This window comes from Eretmochelys imbricata, chromosome 7 (assembly GCF_965152235.1).
Source record: "Eretmochelys imbricata isolate rEreImb1 chromosome 7, rEreImb1.hap1, whole genome shotgun sequence".
In the NCBI taxonomy this organism is placed as follows: domain Eukaryota; kingdom Metazoa; phylum Chordata; order Testudines; family Cheloniidae; genus Eretmochelys; species Eretmochelys imbricata.
In genome coordinates, this window is record NC_135578.1 from 18,851,649 (window position 1) to 18,878,020 (window position 26,372).

Below are 26,372 nucleotides of genomic sequence, written 5' to 3' on the forward strand. Positions count from 1 at the left end.
GCTGCAGCTTCTTATTCCCTGGATAAGGTTAAAAATGCTGTAAACATAGTTGCTCTGGCCCTGGGATTTCTGCAAGTCTCCAAGCCAGTGATACTCACACCTCAGTGGTTCGGGAGCCTATTCACACACTCTCTCTCTCCTTATCTAATCTTATCTAATCCTCACAGCAAAATGACCAAGTATTATTTTATCAACTACAATTGGTTAATAACATTAACCAATCAGGATGCTTTTACTATTTAGATCAGTTAATAATTAAATCACACAGTGTTTTAATATCATGTGCTACAAAGAGCCGCAGAAGACACATGAAGGAGCCACCTGTGGCTCGTGAGTCTGAGTATCATGGCTCTAGTCAATGAAGGAGTGGAACTGATGGCCTTTGAATGGAGATTGGTTTAGATTTTGACTGGATGATGGGGAGGGGGATAAGCGAGAGAAAGGGGGGATCTGAGAGAAGAAGGGGGTTAATGCTGGGGAAAAAAATGATGGGGAAAGGGAGAATTCAGAAGAGGGGTGAAAGGACAAATCCCCAGGGTCATCTGTGGCTTCGTCAATATTTAGCAGTAATTTTTTAAATGATAGTGTGGCTTGATCAATATTCAATTTTGACAAATGTTCATTATAATTCAAATGTATAGAATTACAGAACTACATTATGGTGTCTAATTGGTCATACAGTTAACTTTATTTGAATATCTTATCGCCTACTTCTACACTGCAGTTAATGGCAAAACTCCCTATTGCTTTGAGGGGTTGCAGGATTGGGCCACAATCTCTCTCTCTCTCTTTCCTTTTTTTTTTTCCCCCTCTCCAGTATGCAGTAATCAGAATTGTTTATCTTATTACCTCATTGTGGGATTTCCAAAATGTATTCAGCTGTGAGCAGAAACATGGATGGCTTGCTTTTCAGACTGTTTGTCAAAGAAAACAAAAGCTCTGAAGTCGTTGCCCTCAATATCTTATGTTTTGTGCCTTAGTACTTTATTCAGCTGAGACTCCTCAAGCAGACATGACAGAGGATAATGTGCTACTTTTTTAGTGGGCAAACAGTTTATAAAACTTAAAGGGTCTGATTCTGATCCAAACTAACACCATTGTAAAAACAGTTACTTCATGGAGTTATTCCTGATTGACCTTGGTGAGATCAGAATCAGGCCCCAAAAACTGATGTGAGAAGTTATTGGCAGATTGTTACCAAAAGGATTAGAACTCCATCAGGCCTGTTTTCTGCTCTACTCAAATGCCATTTCTGAATGTCAGGAACAATGACTCCCCTGGACTCTTATGATTACATCATTTCTGTAGCTTCAGTGGTAGCGTGTTTGCTGGGTATAGAGGAAGTTACAACATTCAGAAAAGGCCCTCAAAAAACCACTGTCAGTAGGGAAAGCAGTTCTAATTTTAGAACTTTTCATGTAGTTCAGGGGTGGCCAACTTGTGGCTCCGGAGCCACATGTGGCTCTTCAGAAGTCAATTTGCGGCTCCTTGTAAAGACACCAACTCCAGTGCTGGAGCTACAGACGCCAACTTTCCAGTGTGCCGGGGGATGCTTACTGCTCAACACCTGGCTCTGCACAGGCCCTGCCCTACTCCACCCCTTCCCATCCCGTCCCCTGAGCCTAGGGTGACCAGATGTCCCGATTTTATTAGGACAGTCCTGCGATTTGGGGCTTTTTCTTATATAGGCACCTATTGCCCCCCCATCCCCGTCCCAATTTTTCACACTTGCTATCTGGTCACCCTACCGTGAGCCTGCCGTGCCCTCACTCCTTGTGCCCTCACTCCTTCCCCTCCTCTGCAGAGCCTCCTGCACACCACGAAACAGCTGATCGTGAGGTAGGCGGAGGGAGGGGGGAGGTGCTGATCAGCAGGGCTGCTGGTGGGTGGGAGGTGCTGGGAACAGGGTTGGGGGAGCTGATGCAGGGCTACTGACGTATTACTGTGCCTCTTTGGCAATGTACATTGGTAAATTCTGGCTCCTTCTCAGGCTCAGGTTGGCCACCCCAATGTAGTTGAAAGAACAAGTTAAAAAAAAACAACCCCTAACTTCATGATGCAGGGATTATGCAGTGCTGTAGCCGTGTCAGTTCCAGGATATTACAGACAAGGTGAGGTAATATCTTTTATTGGACCAACTTCTGATGGTGAGCAGGTATTGTGAAACCCCATAAAACTTGTGGTTTCACATGGTTCTGACACAGCACCAGAGGACATGAAATGAATTTGTCTGAATTTCAGACTGGGTGCTTGGTTTCATTCAAATCTGGAACCGAAGGAAAACTCAGGGTAAGATCCAAACAGATTAAAACCAAAGAAGATGTGCATCTAAAGTGAATCTGCCTAGTTTTGAAGAACTGTAGGACCTCATCCTACTTCCACCGATGTGACAGGGCCTTTAGTTTTCATACTTATCAAGAATACAGATTATAAATAAAACATCCTGTTTCCTAGTTGTTTCAAATACAGCCACTACTAAGTAAAACACAAAGATATTATCTGACTTCAAAATGAAAAAGAAGGCTGTGGTTTGTACTGCCGATACAAACCTTCTTTAAGATAAAAGAACCTGTTACAATGGTGTGGTAAAATAAATTTCATATTGGTGCTTCCAGGTTTTTTATCAAAAAGAAAACAATTTTCATTTTTAGTAAATTGGTGCAAGATGCCAGATTGACAAAATAATTAGAAGTTGAGATCATCTAGTCCAGGCAGGGCATTTCCAGATGCATTGTCCATTGCAGTTTTGAAATGTCCCATGCAGTGGAGTTCCAGCTACTTCCTTGGGAAAATCTTTCACACTCTAATACACCCCATTGTCAGAAAGTTTTTCCTATTAGCCTAAATTTTTCCCTTCTTTTCTTACCTTAATTCCATCCCATTGCTCCTACGTATGCCCTTATTTAATTGTATAAAGTAATGCCTTCTTTCCCTCAAGGATGCTTTTATCTTTCAAATTTCTGTACGTTGATAACTTGTCCACTTATAATGTTCTCTTAACAGTATTCCATGTTTTGCTCTTTCAGACCTGATTCCCAGTTTCATCCTGTACTTGGTGCAGGATCTGTTGGTGCAGTGAGCAAAGGTGTTCCCCAATTCAGCTTTTTTTTGGTAAATTAGAAAAGCCTAAGGGCTGTTCTAATCTATGTCCAGCAGCCAGGAATAGCTAGAGAGGAGAGGTACCCTAATATGGCCCCTATATCAGAGGCTGTGAGGGGGATGGTAAAGAGCGGCTGCGCTGGCTCTTCATCATGTGTGGATTCTCCCTGGGCTACAGAAATTCCCAGGTAGCAAATACTGCTGGATTTCTAGTGCCTTTGCACTGGTAGAGCAACACAAATGGGCTGTAACATATTAATAAATTGCTTCTTAATTTTTCTTTGTAAATCAGTTCTGGCTCTTGATCATTTTTGTTGTTCTCTGAACTGCCTCCGATTTATATTTCTTTCTAGTAATGTGGAACAGTGATTTTCTAGTTAGGCTGAATCCATATAGGATCCCAAACAATGGCTTCTGAAATGAGGAGGGTCAGGGGATTACACCCACGCAAAGATAATATACCCACCCTAACCTGTTCCTATAAATGTAAAGGTAAAAAAAATAAGTGTTCATGGTGTCTAATGTGGGATTTAAACCTTAGGGCATGGCTACACTGCACTATGCAAACTCGGGACCTTTAAATTCACACCAGCAGTGTCGTCCCCCCACGGAGAGTTATATTGCAGTACATGCGTGCATGCTGCTATTCACAACCCTTTAGTCCAAGCAGCAGGGCAGTGTAGGTATGCCCTTAGTCTTCTTGCACACAAAGTGAGAATTATACCACAGAATAAACAAGCCACATAAGAACCACAAACAAATAGCCCTTTCTTGCAACCTGAATTCTGCTATAAATTAGCTCATCCTTTATGTTCATACTAGCTTTGAAACCACAAATTTTCTGGTAGGGTTTGGGTTTTTTTTTTCTTGTTGACCAACTTGTCTACTTCTGCTATGTTAGTCAGCTGTGATTTCCTGTTTTCACCTGCTGAAGTGCGTATTTTGGAAATGGAATGAGATGGAAAATATCACAAGTTGACACCCTGGTCTAGAGAATTGTGGTATTTTTTTAAGTGCGACCGAAACCAGAAATAACCTAACACATAACACTCTCTCAAGGCAAGTCAGATATATCAGGGCGTGGTATATGTTTCATTGGTGGTACATGAGCTAGATGTTCCATGCAATCACTTCACAACAATAAGGAACCACTGAGATACACAATAATTCTCTAAACCTACATTTTACTATTACGATGCATTCACGGGACAAAGTGAAATAAATAATTGTCAATAAAGGATTGTGGCCCTTCTCCTGCTTTCACCAAAAACAAGTGACTTTAATGAGAGCAGGATTTTAGTACCTTTTGAAATTTGGGGCCAAGTTCTTCTCTCAGTTTCACAGGTGTTTATCTAGAATAAATCCAGTCACTTGATTTATGACAATGTAAGAGAAAAATTTGGCCCTCAGAGGTAAAATTTTCAAGAGCCCCTGAATGACTTAAGAGATTAAGTCTTATTTTCAAAAGTGACTTGGAGCGTGATCCAAAACCCACTGAAGTCAATGGGAGTCTTTCCACTGACCCCAGTGGGATTTGGATCAGCCCCTTTGGGCATTTAAGAGCTGATGCCTCATTGACAGCCAATGGGACTTCAGCACCTAGATTGCTTAGGTGCCCTTGAAATTTTTACCCTGGATCTTTTGCCAGAGTAAATATTAAATAAATCATTTCATGTTCAGTCTGTTAAACCAGTATCATCTAATGGGGTTGTTTCCTTTGAATGTGGTTTGTGAAGAGACTTGTTTAATCTTAGTCTCTTATTTTAAAAAGAATAGCAATGAAACAGTAGGCAGTGTAATCCAATAGAGTAATGTCTGGGGCATGGGGGGAGAAGACCAGGGCCCTCTTCCTGGCATCGTCGCTGACTTGCTGTGTGATCTTGGGCACACCACTTCACCTTTCTCTGCCTCTGTTTTCCCCAGTTGTAAAGTAGGGAAAATGACACTGATTCTCTTTTGTAAAACATGTTGGGAAGCAAGCTATATAAGAGCAAAGCATTACTATTGTTTTACATGTTGTTCATAAAAACCCTGAGTGGGTTTCTTTGCACTCACATTTTTGTCCTGTGAGGGGGTGATCCACCCCAAATAATAATAATTATTGGCATGGCATAGTCTCTCTCTGTACATCAAGATGATGATTTACCCCTGAATCTTACCAGAAAAGTCCCACAGTATTTAATAGGAGGAAAGCAGCAGGATTCTATAGAAATTACTCTCAGATATCATGAAATTTAATAAAGAATGAGACTTTCTTTAGGTTATTAACTATCTTATGGAATTCTAAAACTGGAGAATAATTCTCTCTTAAAATCTATACAATGATTAAAAAAGACTACAAAAAAGTTATCATTTTCTATTATGTTCTATAGAACTTATTCTACAAGGGACATATTAAGAGATGCAAAAGTTAGTGCCTGGATTCCTTTGTTTTGTTACTACCTTTGCTACTGACTGGCAGTGTGATCTTGGGCATGTCACTGAAATTCTGTGCCTCCATTTACTATAAAATGGCTATAACAAACACAACTACCTCAGAGAGGTGCTATGAGGTTTAACTAATATACCTAAAGAGATCTTTGGATGAAAAGTGCTATGTCCCATATGATAAGAGCAATATATTATTATTGCTAACTGATCTTTTTAAGTAACAAGTTATGCATGGTGATGACTATGAAATACATTTGTTTCAAATAATCACTTTCTATTCATCCTCAGTAATACTTATTGAGTTTAAATCCTGTGGACAAACGCAAAGTAATGCACAGTGGAAAACAATCCCAACTACACATACAAAATAATGGGATCTAAATTAACTGTTACCACTCAAGAAAGAGATCTTGAAGTCATTATGAGTAGTTCTTTGAAAAGATCCACTCAATGTACAGCGGTAGTCAAAAAAGCTCACAATGTTAGGAACCATTAGGAAAGGGATAGATAATCAGACAGATAATATCAGAATGACACAATATAAATCCATGGTACGCCCATACCTTGAATACTGTGTGCAGTTCTTGTCACTCCGTCTCAAAAAAAGATAATTAGAACTCAAAAAGGTACAAAGAAGGGCAACAAAAATGATTAAGGATGTGGAACAGCTTCCGTAGGAGGAGAGATTAAATAGACTGGAACCTTTCAGTTTGGAAAAGAGATGACTAAGGGGGGATATGATAGAAGTTTATAAAATTAGGGAATGGTATGGAGAAAGTGAGTAAGGTAGTGTTATTTACTCCTTCACATAACAACAAGAACCAGGGGTAACCCAATTAAATTAGGAGGCAGTAGGTTTAAAAAACAAAAACGGAAATACTACTTCTCACAGTGTACAATCAACTTGTGGAACTCATTGCCAGGGGATGTTGTGAAGGCCAAAACTACAACAGGGTTCAAAAAAGAATTAGATAAATTCTCAAAGAATAGGTCTATCAACATCTATTAGCTAAGATGGTCAGGGATGCAACCCTATGGTCTGGATTTTCATAGCCTCTGATGGCCAGAAGATGTGAGTGGACGAGAGGCCATGGATCATTCAATGATTGCCTGTTTTGTTCATTCCTTCCAAAGCACCTGGGATTGGCAAGTGTCGGAAGACAGGATACTGGGCTAGATGGACCACTGGTGTGACCCACTATGACTGTTCTTATGTTTTTATTTAGTTAATTTAATTTAATATGTTACACTCTGACTAAGCATTTTTAATTATAATGTACTAAGGCATTTTTAGGACATTTTGTCTCAGATTAAGAGCTCATTTTCTCGGTGTGGCTGTATGGGGGTTTTTTGTTTTAGTAATCTACATAGTTTAATTTTTTTCTTGTTTGTTTTGCAGGGGTATCAGTCTCTAATATTACTAATCCTGCCAGAGTACCATTAGAGTCACCTAAACAAGAGAGTATACCCTGTTATCCCACAGAAAACAAAAATAAAGCCAAAGAAAATGAGATTGGACCATCACCAGACTTACCAGCAGCTAGTAAGTAAAATAACATGAGATATATTTGTTTAATGGTGGAATTAATGTGTAGATAGGGACAGTTCGCACTCCCAACCAGCATAGATCCACTGTATGATTATGCAAACTCACCCTTTCCTGTGGTTTGCCTTTATTACTGCTTACGTAACAAAGCCCTGAACTTCCTCCTGAGTTGTCTGTTCCTGATGTTTTCCTGGAAAGACCTCCAGTTTCTCTCTTTCTCTCTCTCTCTCTCTCTCTCTCTCGTCTTCAAGAGACTGAGCATTTTATATCCCTAAGCTGGAACTAAAGAGTCCCACCCTGCTAGGGTGAGTCAGAAGAACAAATCTGCACTGTCACACAATGTGCCTGGTCCTGATGGGCTGTCAACTGGTTTAGGGGACTTGAGAAAACAATCACAGAAACTGAACTATTCGTACTTATAGTATCACAAAAATAATGCATTTCCCCATCACTGTTAATGTCATTTTCAGATCCAGTTTCTGGAAGAATCTCAGACTCACTCCCCTATCCACTACCTCCCCCAGAGGACCTTATGCACTCTCTACAATCAAATCCTCCTCATTCATCGAGTGTGAAGGTAAACTCCATAGTTTAAACCTCAATTTTCTGATGACAGTGAAAATTGCCTTTCATGCCATTCTGTGTTCCTTTAATTAAAAGGAATTTGTGTGCATCCTTCTACCTGCATAAACTGTACAGTAACTCCTCACTTAACTTTATAGTTATGTTCCTGAAAAATGCAACTTTAAGCGAATCCAGTTTCCCCATAAGAATTAATGTAAATGGGGGGGGGAGGGGTTAGGTTCCAGGGAAATCTCTTTTACCAGACGACACACACTCTCTCAGTTTTAAACAAACAATTTAATAATGGTACACAGCGATGATGATTGTGAAGCTTGATTGGGGTGGTGACGTCAGAGGGTGGGATATTTCCCAGGGGATGCCTTACTGCTAAATGATGAATTAGCATTTGGCTGAGCCCTCAAGGGTTAACTCGTTGTTAATGTGGCCTCACACTCTACAAGGCAGCACGAATGGAGCAAGGGGAGACAGCATGGCAGACAGAGACACACACCCTGTGTGTAAGAGAGAGATGTGCATTGCTCCTTTAAGTATGCTGACCCCACTCTTAAGTACGCTGCCTTTTTAAGTTAATCAGCAAGCTGAGATGGCAGCTGTTGCCAGGAAGCTCCTGCTGTGCTGAGCCCTGTGATGTCGTGCCACCCCCCCCCCGCTCTATAGAAGATGGGGTAAGCGGGGTGCAGGAGTAGAGGGGATGGGGACACCCTGACATTAGCCTCCCTCTTCCTCCCCCCTTTCCCCCACACAGCAAGCAGGAGGCTCTGGAGGGCAGGAGCAGCACATGGCAGTGGGGGGAGGGACAGCTGAACTGCCAGCAATTGATAGCCTGCTGGGCGGCTACTGCACAGGGAACTTAAAGGAATGGGGAGCTGATGGGGGGGGCTTCCGGTCCACCCTGGTTCCAAGCCTCCACCAGCTAGCTGCAACAGGCTGCTCTTCCTGCAAGCAGTGGACAAAGCAGGCAGCTGCCAAATGACGTTCTAAGGGAGCATTGCACAACTTTAAACGAGCATGTACCCTAATTGATCAGCAATGTAACAACGTTAACCGGGACGACTTTAAGTGAGGAGTTACTGTATATCTGTTGAAAACATGGTACCTAATTTCACAAGTTCTTGTTTGAAGAACTTGTACAGACTCTGCTGACTTTAGTTGGTTTACCACTGAGAAGAACTATGCTCATTAATGCCGTTGCATATTACAAAGTCAGGTATGGGAAACGAATCTGGATGGCAACTGATTATGAGAGAATTCCCAATGTGGTTACTGATGCAGAGCAGTAAAGGGTGCTTTTCACATTGCACTGTGCTGTGATCACACCAGACATGGAAATAAGGGGGGGATATTTATTTTTAGAAGTTTAAGAAAAGTTCCTAAGTGTGATAGATTTGGGGACTCAAAAAAAAAAAAAAAAAAAAGAGTTTAATCAATATTTCCTACTAGATTCTAAAAATTTTGAAGGTTACATTTTAAACCTCTAAACCTCACTGATGATGTCCAATATAACATGATACAAGCATTCCAGCCAGAGGAGGAGATGGCTGTAAATAAATGCAATGGTTCCAAAGCTCCCTGCTGGGAAGTTAGTGTTTTGCACCTTTGTATATTGAACAGATTTATCAAGCTCGGGATGTGGGAGCTGCACGCTAATATTTAAGCTATTTCTTCCTTTGTATGTATTGTGACTTATAATATCAAATGGAGCTGTTCATTCAGTAAAAAACACAGGAGTTGCCAAACAGGAACTGATATTGGATTGGAAAAAAATAACTTTGCAGTCAGTGCTACATGCTTCAGAAGTAGGAGTAAAGCTCCTATCAAGCACCTAACTACAATATTTAATGTGTAACATGGAGAATATTTTTTCTTGATCCAGCTGATGATCAATTTATGCCTTGAAGCATGAGGATTGATGGTTCTTGTAACTTGACTTTTGGGTATGTCTATACTGCAACAGAAGACCTGCAGCTGGCAGTTGACTGGGCTTGAGCTGTGGAGCTATAAAAATGCAGTGTAAACATTCTGGCTTGGAGATCCTCTGAGTGGTGAGGGTCCCAGAGCCCAGGTTCCAGTCTGAGCCCCAGTGTCTACGCTGCAATTTTATAGCCCCACGAGCCCGAATCAGCTGACCCAGGCCAGCCACAGCTGTCCCACAGATCTTTTATCGCAGTGTAGACATACCTTTAGTGTCACTCTTGATGGTATTAATTCTTTAAATAAACATCAGATCATTTTAAAAAATCCAACTTGCTGAGCTATTTATTGAGAACAAGCCAGAGTAGATGGTTAAAATGTTTATTTCATAGCTGTGTGAAACTCTAGCAATGTAACTGAAATCACTCCACAACTGAGCTTATTTACATTTCCTTGTGAACTCTAAAATTGCCCTTTCACAAAAAAGTCACAACAAGTTTAAGAATGTTTCACTTGGAAATAGGACATTTTTCAGTGAAGGAGGACCCATTTTTGAGGCAAAGGAGTGAAACTTCTCCCAAAAATGAGCGACATTTCAATCCAAACTAAGCCTTTTTTGTAAGCAGAGTCTGTACGTACAACAAAATTCACATTTTCAACTTTGTTCAATGCAAATTCCCCCATTGTGCAAAATTTCTCACAACAGCAAAACTACCAAAACTGAATTGTGAAAAACCTAGGGACTGATCATGTAGAAGAGCAGTCACAATTTCACACAACCTGTGTTTATTTTGTTGTCATGGAAGAGAAATTGTGGAGTAGAAAATGAACTCAGTAGGGATGTCAACACATCACAGACAGGGCTGAGAGGAATCCTGGATGTGAATTTTCTAACTTCAGGGGATATCCATATAGGACTCTCATCCTGGAGTCCTAGAAGACACAAGGAGTTTTGCCTATGTTAGAAATACAGGACTAGTTTTCTCTGAGCCTATCCACACTACTAACTGGCCTTGGAACTGTGTTGTAATCAGGTTGGGGGCAACTGTGTGTAACTGGGTCCTATCACTTGGCTGTGTTGAAAAGGCCCTTAAAGTCCTTAGCAGAAGGAGAAATCCATTGTTCCAGGGAAATAAACTTGTTTTTTTGTTATTTCTAGCCCTGTGGTTCTTCCAGTCCTCGGCAGGAAATGATTGCTGATCTCCCTAGTGGGAGCCTTTTGTGGACCCAGGGGGAAGTGATAAATGCTACCAATGGTTTCAGTGCGGAGAACAGAATTAACGAAGGTATTTTTGCTGAGGTCTACAAAGGTCAGAGACACAATGCAGTATACATCATTAAAAGGCTCAAAGAGGCAAGTACCTACCCTTCCTCCTTTTCTTCATTTAAGTTTGAAGGGGAATCATTTGTTAACATCTCCTAAACATTAACTGTTATCATTTAATACACCACAGACTAGTAATCAGAAATGCTGCATTATGGTGTTTTTAGGAGGGGAAATGATGTCTAGTTTAAAGCAAGATCCCACAAACCTTTATGCATGTGAAACCTTTTACACGCATAAGTAGTCCTTTTGACTTCAATGGGACTACTAATGTGAGTAGTTACCTGCATGCATAATTGTTAGCAGGATAAAGTCTTTAGTTATTTATTTGCTATTCTACATATAAAATATGTTTTGGTTCTAGTTTAAATGAAGTCAGTGCTTATGACAGACAGTTGATTTTAGTGCATTTTTGTGGTGGTTTTCACAGATGGAATGTACAAGCCAGAATTCAACACAAAGATTCTTTCATACAGAAGTACAGATTTGCTTTCGGTAAGTAGCTATTTGGAAATTGGTTCTGGTCCGTCTGTCTGGGGATTAATAGATCTTTTACAAAATAACAAGAAATAATCTGATTTGTGTTAAGGGCTAAATTTTGCCCTGTAGGCACCGCACTGTATTGAGGATGGTGTGGATCTATACCAGGGTGACCAGATGTCCCCATTTTATAGGGACAGTCCTGATATTTGGGGCTTTGTCTTATATAGGTGCCTATTACCACCCCCTCCCCACATCCTGATTTTTCACACTAGCTGTCTGGTCACTCTCATCTGTACTGACCCAGTAGGAGCTCTGGGAAGCAGCATGTCTCCATTGCTTCCAAAGTTCACCTACTTGCTGGGGGAGTGGAGCCACAGTGCTGTTCTTTAAGCAGGTCCAGGGCAGCTCCTTTCTGCAGCTGAGCATCCCCCTCTAATTAGTGTGGAAGTGGATGGCACTATAGCCCCACTTCCTCTCTGCTGCAGTGTGAGCCTTGTGCACTCCTCATACTCAGCAATGTGCAACAGTTGTGATTCTGCTGTGCTGTTGTGCTCCCAGGGACAGGAGTCAGTACACAGTCTAGTCTATATGTTGTCAGTTTGGTCCAGCACTGGAATTTTAAATTGTTTCTGTTTGTTCTCATTTTACTTGCTAATATTTGTTGATATTTGGCTTCAGGTGTTGTCACATTAACATTTTACAACTAGTGGGTTTCTCACTAGAAAGTGGATATCACTGTCTTATATACCCCTGCATGGAAAATGGATCGCTTGAAAACAGACTACAGTGTCAAGTAAGCAGAGGATTTGGGTCCTATCGAAGTACTGTATGAAAAGCATTTGTATCTCTTTGAAAAATTTTACTATGTTCTTTGAGTTTTATGTAATATTCCTGCAATTTGGGCAAGATCTATATTCATGTTTTCTAGGAGAATTCAACACATCCTTGCCAGTACTCGGGGGGGAGAGAATCTCTTCTTTACGTTTCCCACAGGAAGGGTAGCTTCTCTTCTTTCCTTTCCTCCCCACCATGTGAATCATTAGCAACAGAAAAAAGGAGCATGAACATACACATCAATCACAAGTATTGGAAAGGCTGCAAGTCTTTTTACGTACAAATAAATCCGTTTTCTGCTACAAGGCAGGTCACCTGTACTGAGAGTTTCTGCCATGCAGCTTCTGTCTTCAGAAAAAGGAAACTGTAAAATATGTAGCTATACAACACTATATGCATTAGATTTGGCAATATGTTGCTGAAAAATCAACTACAGTGTTTGGTTGTCAGTCGTGTGTTGAAATATAGTATGAAGTCAACTGTTTTAGGGGGAACAGCTTATGAGATGCTCAAATTCATTGTTCGAGCACTGTGCAGGGGAACTAACAGGACAATGGAAAGGACACTTGTGAATTCTTAAATAGGAACATAGGATTTACTGAACCAGATTAGATGACTGTCCTGCCTCCAGCAGTGGGCAATACCTTGTGTTCCAGAGGAAAGTGATCTCTGCCTCATCCGTACCGTCGTCATGTAATGCAACACGCCGAGTGTGCAGTGCTGTATGTGGAGGGTGGGAGGATTCCTTCCTGACCCCGGCATAATTGGTTTCTACCCTGAAGCATGAGATTCGTTTACCTCATCTTGCTTCCAGTTAGGTTAGTGAGTGTTTCGCCAATGCTTGCCGTGAGGGAAGGAGAAAGTCTCTTGCTTGTAAAACTAACACTGTTTTGTGCTTCTTTCCATAAAAAGAAAAACACACTAACTCTCTTCCTACTTTTCTTCCAGGTTGGTTCTATGCCATTAACCTGGGAGAAACGCATCACAATTTCTATAGGACTTATCCGAGCCATTCAGTATCTCCATAACTTTGGGATTCTGCATGGGAATGTCAAGAGGTAGGGTTGCTAGCTTATCGACATATCTGCAACTCCCTGTCATTCAACTGCTTCCAGAATTTCAAAAAACAGAAATCGCTGAAAGTCTTCAAGTCTGCATATGATCGTTCCCCATACACATCTGCTTCCTGTTCTCTTGCTCTTTTTGATGTCTCCCCTCCACATTTCCTTTACCTCTCTTTTTAGTGTGGCAAAAGTATATTCTTCTGAAGTGTTTTCCGCCATTCCCTTCCACTTTTCCCCATAGGTAAAATTTCAAATATTCCCCATACTATTCCAGTATTGGAGAGTTGTTTGTTCCCTGAAAATGTCTTAGAGTTGTTCTGTACATGAAAGTTGTACCACCTCAACTATATCTATGGAGTTGAAGTGGTACCACGGTCCACCCCTCTGGTGTGCATGCAGTTATATCACTATAAAGGTGTTTATACTGGTACAACTACTCCCATATGGGAAGGGGAATAAGTTGTATCAGTATAAGGCACTTTTTTACTGTTGTAACTGTAACCACACAAGGGTTATACTGATTTGGTTATTTTGATTTAAAAAAAAAAAAAAATCTTACTCCTATCAGACATACTTAAATTAGTATTAAATTTGTGCATAGACCCAGCCTTACTCTTATACAAAATAATGTTTACAGCTCTGTCTTAAAATATACATTCTGTTAATTCTTTTTAACCTTTGGGTTTCCAAGTTTGATCAGGGTTTAGGAATGCAAGTTCAAGGACAGCTGATTTTTCCTCAGACTACCATAAACTCTTCATTGTGCTCAACCATCTATTTAACTCCACTCTCCAGTGTTTTTCTCCCACTGGTGTTAATGGAATCGTAGACTTCCAGGTGAAAAAGACCTAAGGGGTGACTTGATCAGTCTATAAGTACCTGCTGAGGGGACAGAAATTTGATAATGGGCTCTTCAACCTAGCAGACAAAGATATATAATAAGATTCAAAGGCTTGAAGCTAGACACATTTCAGACTGGAAACAGAGTGCACGTTTTTAACAGTGAGGGTAATTAACTGGAAATTCTTACCAAGGGTTGTGTTGATCCTCATCACAGGCAATCTTTGAATTAAGATTGGATGTTTTTCTAAAAGATATTTTTTAGTACAAACAGGAATTAATTCAGGGAAGTCCATCAGCCTGTGTTATCAAGTAGGTCAGGCTCGATCACAATGGTCCCTTCTGGCCTTAGAATCTATTAATCTGTTAGGGCAAAATGTCCATTTGCTTGTGCCCTACAGCATGCGGCCTTTCATGGTATAACCTGTGACTAATATATGCTTTTTCGGTAATCATCAGAAAAAACGTATTTCCAGTTTTGTCAGGCAATGTTTTTTGTATCCCCATGCAGCTGGAAAGCAGAGTGCTCCTGTTCTTTGTGATGGTAGAAAGGTTTTAAATTACAGAATTTATCTGGTCTCTTTGCTTTGTTTTATCATGGGGCCATGTCCTGAGTTCCTTACTCAGTTCTGATGAGGCAAAACTCATTTTGAGGTCATTTGGAGTCCATTGTGGTCACAGAATTTGGACTGAGTAAATGCGGAGAAAAGAACTCAGGATTTGCCTGACACACTGTGATCTTTCCAGAGAATGGGGGAAAAAAACAAACAATTTCAGGTCTCTTCAACAGAGGAGTTCCCTATAGTCCATAAAACTGTTTAACTCAAAATCAAATGGGCTAAATTAATCCCTGATGATCCATGGTTTTCGAGGAACTTAGACCAGGAATGAAGATGACCCTATATATTTGCTAACAAACAATGAAATGTATACAACAAAACAATGTAGAATTAGATTAAATGGGAGGAAAACACTGCTACTGTCTGACTTTATTTTTGTTTAAAAAAAACAACATTCTGGTTTATGATTTATATCTCCGTTCACTATCCCTTTTCAACATACAAGACTGGAATCTCTAAAAGATAATTTGCATAAAGAAGCCCTTAAATGTACTTTCTAAAATCACATCTTACCGTAAGACTCTACATTCCGGTGTGAATGGATTGATCACTATTGGTATTTGTCTTATTTTATGCAGCTCCAATGTTTTGCTGGATGAAAACTTCACACCAAAACTTGGACATTCCGGTCTCCGACTGTATTCTGTGGAAAAAAAATCAGACTATGCTGTGATGAAAACCAAAGTTTTACAAGCTTCCCTCACTTACCTGCCAGAAGATTTTGTCAGGCATGGACAGCTAACACAAAAAATTGACATCTTTGGTTGTGGAATAGTAAGTTGTCTTTTTTTTTTTAAAAAAATATTAACCTTTGCTATTACAGTTTGCAGATATCTGGTTATATTCTGTGCACATAGGGTTTTTTTCTCATATATCTGATCAAGTTTTTCAAACATAAGAGACTCAGATCAGCTGGAGATTTAATATCCATTCAATAATAACCAATGAAAGAGAGCCAAATTCTTCCCTGAAACGCATACATGCGACTCTCATTTAGATCACATAATTCGATGGAATGGTTAGTAGAGAAAAACATAGTTGCAGTCTACAAGATCTTTTCTGCAGAGTTTAGTGTTTATAAATAGGAACAAAAGGAAGTTAACATCATCAGAAAAAACTTCCCAGCTTGTGGTGTATCCAAGTCCTGTGATCTGGGTCTGGATCCCTGATCTTCCCAAAGGTATTCTTCCTGCTTTGTCTCCCAAGAAACCAATTGATATTCCTTCATATCAACACATGAAAGGAGAGGAGGAAATTGTGTTGAATTTATCCATAGGTTTAGGTATAGGTTTAGGTAATGCCTTCTATCTTGTTAGAGAGCCATCCACACAAGGTCAGACTATGACCTATAATCTCAAAAGTGTGGTTATGATCAATTCAGTACCATATAGTATTGTCGGGTGCTCATAGTCAGAAAAACGGATATGTGAACATGTTACCACCTTATTCAGTAAAGATGCCAGGTTTGTCTGTGTTCAAGTCATGTGCTGACTTCACTGAATGTTGCAAACATGTTTTTAACCCTGTTCATCCTCCAAATCCAATACAGTGTGGGTTAGAGTGAGCTGGATTATACTCTGCTTTGTGCAAAAACTGCAAAATTATCACTACATTCTAGCTGCAAAATCTTTATTATTGGTTTTAGTGGAAGAAGCAGAAAGACCATAGCTTGGATCTCAGTTCCCTTGTTCAATTTGCACTATTGGCCTTTGGAAAAATCATCTTTCGGTTTGAAAACTAAGCAAACGTGGTATAGAAGCCACTGAGAGAGAATAAATATGATGGCCTACAATATCATTTTTTTAAAATTCTAGTTGTACTTTAAATTTTCATTTCTGTATAGAGTATTGTTGCATCTGTTCAGTGAACACTATAGAACAGAATGACCATCTACTGCCCCTACAGTGTAATATATAAAGAGAGGCCCAAGCCACAAAATATGGATTTGGATCTGAACCAGGTTCCAAACTCTCTCTCAAAGGTTGTTCAGATCTGGAGTGCTGGTTTGTGCCCATCTTCTCTAAGAATGTAGGAAAAATAGAGCATTTTAAGCTAACAGGTAAATATTCCTTTAGTTACAATGTCCAGTTTTTTAGAAGAAGCCATCTAAATAAATTGTCTTACCTATAAAAATGTTCTCTAGGTTTTAGCAGAGATGCTGACAGGCACTAAGGCAATGGATGAAGGAAGAACCCCTATTTATCTGGTAAGAGAAAAGCAAAATAAATGACACCTGCCTGGTGTAACCCTTGCAAACAGTGCTACTGTAATGAAATTAGTTTGAGTGCAAAACTAAATACAGAGTTTGTTGCATACTGTACTCCTGGGGGAATTCTGCATCACTGCACAGTGCAGAATTTGCGCAGAATTCCATGCTTCTCCCACAGAATTGGGGCTTCAGAGCTTCTGGCCACCACTAGGGGCCAATGGACTCTGCAGAGCCCAGCTCACAGTGAGCAAAGCACCCAGCCTGGCAGGAATGGAGGCCCTGCATGCTTTGGGTACCCAGCTTGATCTCATTCTCCCGGGGATGGGAGAGACCCCAGGAGACCCAGCTCTGGGAAAGGGTGAGGAAGGGCAGGGCTGCACCACACCATGTCCCCTGGCAGGACAGTAAAGAAGCTGGAGGGGGAGGGGTGCAAAGGCTCAGGGAGTCCAGGTACCTGGGCTGGGGGCTGCCCCACAGCTGGGCTCTTTGGGGATGGGGTGCAGTTGTCTGGGCTCTCGGGGTGCCCTAAAGTTAGGGTCTGGGAGAAGGGGAGTGCTGGTGGCTGGGCTCTGGGAGGAGGGAAGTGTTGGTGTCTGGGCTGGGGGGTGCCCCATGGCTGGGCTGTGGGCAGAGAGGAGTGCAGGTGTCTGGGCTCTGGGGTAGCCCCATGGCTGGGCTCTGGGGGAGGGGGGTGTGGGTGTCTGGGCTCTGGGGCCCCATACAGCCCCCTCCAGCACCCCACAACTGGAACTGGGTTGTCAGAGGGGTTTCTTTAACTCTGTACTCCAGGAGAATCTTTTTTGTTGTTGTGTGTATTGTTGACATACGTGTAGACAGGTATTTTGAAATAAATTACCAAAATAATTGAGACCAGAGTGGTTATATTGTGTTGTTTTGACAAAATATGCAGAATTTTAAAATACTGTGGGGAGAATTTTTAATTTTTTTAGCGCAGAATTCCCACAGGAGTAATACTGGCAAATTTATAACTCCTAAAGAGCTGCTGCGTAGAAGCCAAACCTTGGTTCTGTTGAAGTCCAGTGGCAAAACTCTAGCTCACGTCAATGAGAGCAGAATGAATGCTCCAGTTTTAATATTGCTCCTGATTGTGTATGAGCTGCTGCAACGTCACTAGCGTTTAGATACCCACATGTTTAGAGAGAGCAGCTCTGTTTTGAAATTGTAACTATTCATGTTCTTGAATCAGGAAGGTCTGCATTGAATAGTGAAACGTAAGTAGAAGGTGAATCATAATGGACTAATGTGCTGTATTTATGGCTAGGTGTACTCATCAGTATTTTGTACACAGACACATCACTGAATGTGTACTTGGAGCTGTGGAAATTACTTTAACAAACTCAAAATAAATTTGGGTCAGTTCACCTAATTGTGACAAAATGAATGCTCCTTTTTGTGTGAATAAAACCAGACGCTGTTTATTCCCTTGCACAAGTGGTACTTTCCTTTTGTGCTGTCATGCCCCTGAAACATTGAGTAAGAGGGGAAGGAAGTGAACCCTCGCCTTGTCATTCATTCCTTGCTAAATGCTTCAGCAACTTTCTAATGGATACCAAAAGTGAAGAAGATGACAAGTCTCAGTGATAAGTTCATTAGCAGAGACAAGAGGTTTCTGATTTTGTTGATAGATGTTTAGAAAAGGTAATTAACACACTTATCAATGCAATGTACAGCAGCCTTTTTTTTTATCACTGGCCTGATAATATTGAGAGGCCTGCCTGGAACTGCTGGAGCCTGGTGTAATGAAGCATTGCGTGCATGCCTACAGACCTTATGAAGCACAGAGTATCAGACTCTGCTGTTAAAACACAGATTTCTACCATTTGAGCTAAAGGAGAATTTCCTTGGGCTTTTATCTTTTGTAAGTCAGTCACTAGGAGGCACTAGTATGCGTACACTAGCCAGCACATTACACAGGGTATAGCAAGTACTCGGGGCGTGTCTTAAGTTCTTAAAGGGTTGGATAGGAATGAATAATTTTCTTTGACAAATCATTTTTCTCTTAACCAGTGTATCTCTTCCTCTTGAACAGAAAGATGCAATTGCCGATGAAATTCAAGCAGCAAGAGAAAGTTCATGCTCCAAGCACAAAACCTTTGAAAATCTTGCTGCCAAGGAAATATGCTGCAAATATCTAGACAGGAAGGTGGGACACTTGCCATCAGAAATTGCTGTTCACTTTGCCACTGCTATCTGCCTTTGTCTGCGGAAAAAGAATCTTGACATAGCAGAGGTAAGTGTTGTATGCCCTACTAGTCTTACATACCAAGGTCTAAGCCAAAGCAACCAAATGTGATTTCATTATTTTTTTAATGTCCACCAAGGAGAAGGATGTGGGCACTGATTAACTGCTTACCAGATGTTGTTGCTCTGAACAGGTGCATGAAATGATGGAAATGGCTGAACATAAAATAAGAGATCACAGCATTCTTGAAGGCAGCTCTTTTTCTGGATTCTCCATTAATACCCCAGAAGAAACAGATGATGAGACAGCTAGTTACAATTATGGTTCTTCAGGTGATAGCAATGAGGACAGTGCAACAGCAAGGTCCCTGAAGTGTGCAAATTCATCCCCATCTTTACTAAGAGTCATGCCACCTGAAATGTACAATGGACAGATGTCACAGGTCCCTTGTGAATCGGATGAATCAAGTAGTTTTGTTTGGGATCCTGTGGAGGGTTCTGCATATGGCCCACCTAGCCGTGGCTGTACTGATCCAGAAAATGCCACATTCTCATATTCCGGGAGAAATGATGAAATATGTACTGGTGGCTTCCAAGAAAGAAATGTGGCATCCAATGAAAATAAAAACACGTTGGAAATGGTATTTCCTGCAAAAAGAATGGTTTCTTCAACCAATGCAATCCTTGACCCTTCATGTTCTTCACAAGGTAAATCTAAGTATTTTTTGGGAGTGAAAGGCTGAGTTCAGATCATTCAATATGTAACCATTAAATTATCATGACACAATGTCTCCAATTGTGTTACCATGACCACAATATTTATATAAGGTGCTCAGCTACTATGGTGATAGGCAAAATATAACTGCCTAAAGAGACTGATAGATCACTCCTGCAATCTTTGAAAAAACTTCCTTTTATACATTTCAGCATATTTTGTCTCCTTGGTTATTATGTTACCAATTAATTTATAGAGGCAATTAAAATCTAGTTTTTCAATTTAATTTCTTGTTTAGAAGTCAAATTTAAGCGATTTAGAATGGTTTCCCCTCTCCCAAATTATATGTAATATCAGTGCGTTAGCCACAGATGGATTTTTGCTAAATATTTGGGCCTTTTTTCCCCCCCGCAGGATTAGCCAAAGAAACCTCCTGGGAAATAAAGATCAATGATAAAAAAAAGAAGCTTATGGAAAATATTTTACTATATGAAGAAGAAAAGCTAAACAGCTCTGAACTCTTTGAGTCTCAAATATGACTGAATTATCAGGAATGCCATCTTGGAAGAAGAAATTGGGAATCTTTTTCCGGTAGCAAGATGGTAAAAGCTAAACCACACACTTCATGTACGGTTAAGTAGGATGTTTTCAACAGACATGTTAACTCTCTTTGGAGAAAAAGAATAGCCACATCTCAGGTGATTCCAAGAGAACGTCTGCTACAGTGTAGATTAAAGCAGAATGCAACTTTTATGATCAGAAAAATTAGCATTGACCTCTTTCTCCTTGCCTTACTATGCTGAAAAAAATTAACATTGGCAAACTGAGACAATTGCTTGAATTAGCTTAGGGCAAGTTCTGTTTTGCACTGCACTTCACAAAGCATTTGTGTACAATATATTTCTTTTATGAAAAATTAGGATCCTGTACACTATACAGCAGGCATTCATTACATACTAGTTGGCAGTACACTGTAATATCCATTGCATCTAGCATACACAGGGTGATCAATGAACTTTTCATTTTTTCAAAACCAAGTAACTAAAAATGTACCTAGTTTCATATAATCTTATTCCACGTTCTTGATTGCACTCCATATCCTAGATGATGTGGTGGGTGTTTTTTTTTTTAAGGAAAGTTCTCTGAATTCCATATGATTCCATTTCCAGTTGCATTGAAAACAGATGTTTGGACAATTTTAGATGTCACTGATGGTATGCTCTGGAACTGTACATATGAACATGTAGTATCAAAAAGCTACACTGAGATTGTGTACACTGACTGCCTTTGTAGCCTTGAGAAAGTCATTTAATCTCTCTGTGCCTTAACCCTATTTTGCAGATTAGAAAATTAATACCTCACTAGGCTGTTTTGAGAGTTTTATAGTATTTTACAAACGTTAGTTAAGTGCTATTAATGTGATTACTTGTTTCATACTGTAGCTTTGGTTGTAAATGTATATTTTGGATTTTGATATAATTCAATATTTTAATTTAAAACCTATTTAATTTTTTATGCAACACGTGAGTTTGGATTTGTAAAGGGCCTGACGCAATGATTAAAACAATCAACTAAAGATTAGTTAGTTAAAGGGCTGGATCTTGAAGCCTTTACTTACTTGAGTAGTCCTAGTGAAGTAGCTGATTTCAGTGTGCCTACTCACTTGATCAAGAGCTGCAGAATTAGGCGCAATGTTTGTGATCACTTTGAAGAGGAAAAATGCTAAATATTATACTAGAACGCATGGATGCTACTCCTATTTATTTTCAAGAGGAAAGCTCCTCAAGAACATCAGTGCCATTCTTATTCCTTCTTTTTTCTTTTACCTTGTAACAGAATCCTCTAATCCAGCATAAGGAAATACAACTTTATAATAGGAAAAAGGACCTTCGGAACCATATAGCTCAGCTTTCTGCTTTGGGTAACCTCTAATATGTACTTGGGGAACATTCCCATTACAATTTGAGCAAGCAAGGAATGCAGGATTGGGCCTTGTATGTGATTATGGAAAGGTAAAATTTTCTTAGATGTACAGTAAGGCCTTCACATTCAAGTCCCTTCTGAGGACCTAGTTCTATGAAGACTTCTACACGTAACTCGCCAACTGACAATGGTAGGAGGAACTGTGGTAGACTATATATCTAAAAAACCCAAATATTGCCTTTGTCCAAATACTGCCTTACCAAAATGGGGCAAGGTCAACTGTCAACTTGCATGATCTGCCCCAGTACACTACCTTTCATCTGCCTAGGGTGTTGTGTATGTTTTCTTTGGTCTTTTTCTTGTGCAAGGCCTCATTTTTGCATTGGTAGCTGATTTCAATGGGTGTCCGTTCAGGCACAGCAGTCCATCCACACATTAAGAACGTCAGAGTGGCCATACTGGGTGAGACCAAAGGTCCATCTAGCCCAGTATCCTGTCTTCCAACAATGGCCAATACCAGGTGCCCCACAGGGAATGAACGTCAAGTGACCCATCCACTGTTGCTCATTCTCAGCTTCTGGCAAACAGAGGCTAGGGCCACCATTCCTGCCCATTCTGGCTAATTGCCATTGATGGACCTATCCTCCATGAACTTATCTAGTTTTTTTTTTGAACCATGTTATAGTCTTGGCCTTCACAACATCCTCTGGCCAAGTTCCATAGACTGACTGCGTTGTGTGAAAAAATACTTCCTTTTGTTTTCAACTTGCTGCCTATTAATTTCATTTGGTGACCCTTAGTTCTTGTGTTAGGAGGAGTAAATAATACTTCCTTATTTACTTTCTCCACGCCAGTCATGATTTTATACACTTCAATCTTTAGTCCTACCTCCTTAGTCATCTCTTTTCCAAGCTGAAACGTCCCTGTCTTATTAATCTCTCCTCATATGGAAGCCATTCCATACCCCTAATCATTTTTGTTGCCCTTTTCTGAACTTTTTTCAGTATATCTTTTCTGAGATCGAGCAACCACATTTGCAAACAGTATTCAAGATGTACCATGGATTTATATAGAGGCAATATATTCCATCTTATCTGTCCCTTTCTTAATGATTCCCAACATTCTGTTTGCTTTTTTGACTGCTGCTGCACATTGTGTGGATGTTTTCAGAGAACTATCCACAGTGATTCCAAGATCTCTTTCTTGAGTGGTAACAGCTAATTTAGACCCCTTACCCAGTGCAGGATCAGGTCTTAAGTTTTTTGGGGCAAGGACCACGCCTTCTGTTTGTACAGTGCCTAGCACAGTGTGGGCACTACCAGAAGCAAATAAGTATAATTTAACTTATCCCTTCAATGTGACAATCTTATACCAGGTCCTCAGGTGGATACCTACACTAGTAACTGACTAGTAAGTTAACTGAATAGTAAGTTCCTGACTATAAGTGCCTAATCAAATTACTAATATCCATAAATATATTTTCTAGATGTTTTCTGGTATTAAATTTATTACTGGTTTAAAAAACAAAGAAAAAATAAATTATGTGGACATTTTTTATAAATAATTGAGTGTTTGTTTTAAGATATTCACTAACTGTTCTGAAGTAATATAATGGATGACCTATTATTTTATACCTTGGGGTATACAGTGTTTGCCTCTCTATGTAACTTGCTTAGTGTAATGTACACCAGAATTTTATTAAAATCTATATATTTTGAATCAACTTGGGGGGGAAAGCCCTTTCTGTAAGACCTGCCTTTACAAGATGTATAGGACAGCAAAAATTGTTCCAAACCACCTTTTTTGGCAACTTCCTGTCTTCAGAGAGCAGCTCAAAGTATCCCTACCTGTACAGAGTGCAATTATTATTTGTTTTGTGGTAACAGCTAGGGACCCCAGTCATAGATCAGGATTTCATTTTGCTAGGTGCTATGCAAACAATACTTACTCCATCCTCTTTAGAAGGCCCCCCTCTGTTAAGCAGTTGATTTTTTTTTTTTTTTTTTTTGGTCCTTTGAGCAGTCACTTAAGACAGATTTCACTCTATATCAATCTAGGCTCAGTCTTAGGACATAATTATTTAGTTATCAATTATATTTACTTCTCACAGCTTAGCTTTGTGTCCCTCAGTGTCTTGTATGCATATGGAGTTGTAGCCTAAATTGAAGGGAAAGAGACTACGAAATGTACTAAATTTTGACACAATTGCTCCTTCATGCTGAATGTCACAGGCAGGTCATACAATACAAATCAAAAATAAGTGATGATTTCTGAATTAATGTCATATAGCTAAGGACATTGCAAGGGTGCAACGAAATGGAACACTAGAGACTGAGCATCATTCTATGCCAGTGCTTCTCAACCTTTCCAGACTACTATACCCCTTTCAGGGGTCTTGCATACCTCCAAGTTTCACCTCACTTAAAAACTACTTGCTTACAAAATCAGACATAAAAATAGGAAGTGTCACAGCACACTATTACTGAAAAATTGTTTACTTTCTCATTTTGTCTGTATGAAATTTTAGTTTGTAGTGACTTCACTAGTGCTTTTTATGTAGCCTGTTGTAAAACTAGAAAAGGCCTAGAGATGTATTGATGGACCCCCTCAACGACCTCTGCATACCCCAGGGGCCGCATACCCCAGGGGACACATACCCCTGGTTGAAAAACACTGTTCTGTGCTAATGACTGGTGATGAAGTTAAAAATTCATGGACATATTAGGCTAATTTCAGTCTCTTGTCAGTATAATATAAAGCTGAAAGTAAATGTAGATGTCCAGTTGAAGTAGCATTTCCCGTGGTTAAGCTAGGAGGGCATTTAAATATGTAATCTATGAAGAAAGTATTACTGGCCAGCTTTCCAAAGATATTAATGGTTGTTCTAACATTTTTCTGGTCTCATTGACTATTTTATCTGCTCTCTGTATACAAACATTTTGTATCTTAAAATGAAACTTTAGTGTTACAAAACTTGCATCTAATAAAATTAACTATATTTTTTTTTACTGGGCAGTGGTGAAAGGGGTGGATATTCTACAAGCTGACATTTACTGAGAATCAAATTGATCCTTTCCTGGCTCCACTTTGCATTAGATATTATACAAACACCATTTATTTTAGTAACTATTAACAAATTCCCTAAAGTAAGAAATTGAAACACATTATAAGGCCTTACCCTAAAGTGAGAAAACACAGAAATGAAGTTGAAATATGTCAACCATTATTAAACAAAATAATCTATTGATGGCTATTAGCAAACTAAACATTTTAGGACATGGTACTGCAGAGAGTACACGTGAAATTGCTACTGAAGTCAAAAGGAATTTTGCCTGCTTAAGGATTTCAAGATCTATCCTTATAGTGCATTTTTAAGGAGAGAAAATAACTACAGTATCTTTAAAGGGGAAAATATTGGCAGCAAATGATACATTGCCTCTCAATTCTGCCATTCTTTGATAAACTTTATGGAATTCAGTGTTTTTTATATACTGCTCCCCCCCCCATTCACCCCTACGCACAGCTGGTGGGAGAACCTCGTCAGATGTAGCTGGCAATGAAAAATTTTGCAAAAAACCAAAAAAGGTGTGACAGTGCGTGTAATGGACAGAATGGAGAAAAAAAGATAACAGTGGGAGCAAGAAGAAGAGGTAATGGAATGAGGGACTGGCAGAGCAAACAAATTATAAAGAATTTGCAAAGGTTGTAAAAGCTGTAGCCCCTGTGCTGAAAATATCACTTATTGTGTATGCTATACTGTACATCATTCTGACACAAGCGGATGGTTGGGTGAGTATAAAAACATTTGTGCAGCTTCTGAGAAGATCAGGTATTTTCTTAGTGACACAGTATATTTTGCTTTGCCTGTATTATTTTGTAATAAGGTATTAAATCACCAAGAATTAGTTTATCACTACAGCACTCACAAAACCACATCTCCAAAACCTGACCCCAGAAACTTTATATAATTCCACAAAGTCACACCATAGGGCTCAAGCCTGTAAGTATCCTCTCACCTGTAAGTATCCAGGATAACGTGTTGCTCCAAAGCACGAAGCGGGAGACAGCCAAGCCAGGGAGCAATTCCGAAAGGCGGCCTCTGCCCCAGCGCCTGCTTTGCAGTGCTTTTCCCATAGCTTTTGTCCCTGAGCCTCAGCCTACATAACCTAGGAGCTCCATTCCCACTGAACATTGTTTAAAAGCCACACGTTTATTTATAATTCAACAGGAAATTGCACAAAGCCCCCAGAGGCTCTTGCAAACCCCCCCCTCTCCCTGGGAACGTTCTGAGCCACGCTCGCTCTTCGTGACTGCTAGTAGGAGGGGTCCAGTGCCGGGCAGGGGACGGCCCCCCACCCCTTTTTTTGAGGCACACCCCTCGATCGCGCAGGGCAGGGCAGGCCCCGGGGGACGGGGGAAAGAGCAGCGGGCTTCAACCTGCCGCACGCGCACGCAGCCCGCCGCAAGCTCCCGTCCCTGCTGCGGCGCAGGTCACGTGACAGCGCCCCGCGAGGGCCCAGTGCCCGCCACCTGCTCTCCCGCGCCGACCCAGCCTGAGCGGCCGCGAGCGCAGGGGCGGGGCCAGCC

The 26,372-nt window shown here is 40.3% G+C and overlaps 1 protein-coding gene and 1 long non-coding RNA gene across 2 annotated transcripts in view; one reads left to right on the plus strand and one right to left on the minus strand.

Annotated features, from left to right (window-relative positions):
• IRAK2 (interleukin 1 receptor associated kinase 2) overlaps nucleotides 1-23,508 on the plus strand; it is a 32,420-nt gene extending 8,912 nt beyond the window's left edge. Inside the window, exons 3-13 of the mRNA XM_077821103.1 lie at nucleotides 6,929-7,072; nucleotides 7,546-7,652; nucleotides 10,731-10,925; nucleotides 11,326-11,390; nucleotides 12,057-12,171; nucleotides 13,161-13,270; nucleotides 15,315-15,510; nucleotides 16,880-16,942; nucleotides 18,996-19,196; nucleotides 19,342-19,855; nucleotides 20,277-23,508. Coding sequence (XP_077677229.1) covers nucleotides 6,929-7,072; nucleotides 7,546-7,652; nucleotides 10,731-10,925; nucleotides 11,326-11,390; nucleotides 12,057-12,171; nucleotides 13,161-13,270; nucleotides 15,315-15,510; nucleotides 16,880-16,942; nucleotides 18,996-19,196; nucleotides 19,342-19,855; nucleotides 20,277-20,401 — 1,835 coding nt within the window. The 3' untranslated portion in view covers nucleotides 20,402-23,508. The remainder of the gene's footprint in view (nucleotides 1-6,928; nucleotides 7,073-7,545; nucleotides 7,653-10,730; nucleotides 10,926-11,325; nucleotides 11,391-12,056; nucleotides 12,172-13,160; nucleotides 13,271-15,314; nucleotides 15,511-16,879; nucleotides 16,943-18,995; nucleotides 19,197-19,341; nucleotides 19,856-20,276) is intronic.
• Nucleotides 9,939-26,366, minus strand: LOC144267284 (uncharacterized). Its single transcript, XR_013346577.1, has 3 exons — nucleotides 25,802-26,366; nucleotides 15,250-15,379; nucleotides 9,939-10,504 (listed from the first exon to the last, which is right to left on the minus strand). It is a non-coding gene; the product is annotated as an uncharacterized LOC144267284 (long non-coding RNA).
• Between the last annotated feature and the right edge of the window lie 6 nt (nucleotides 26,367-26,372).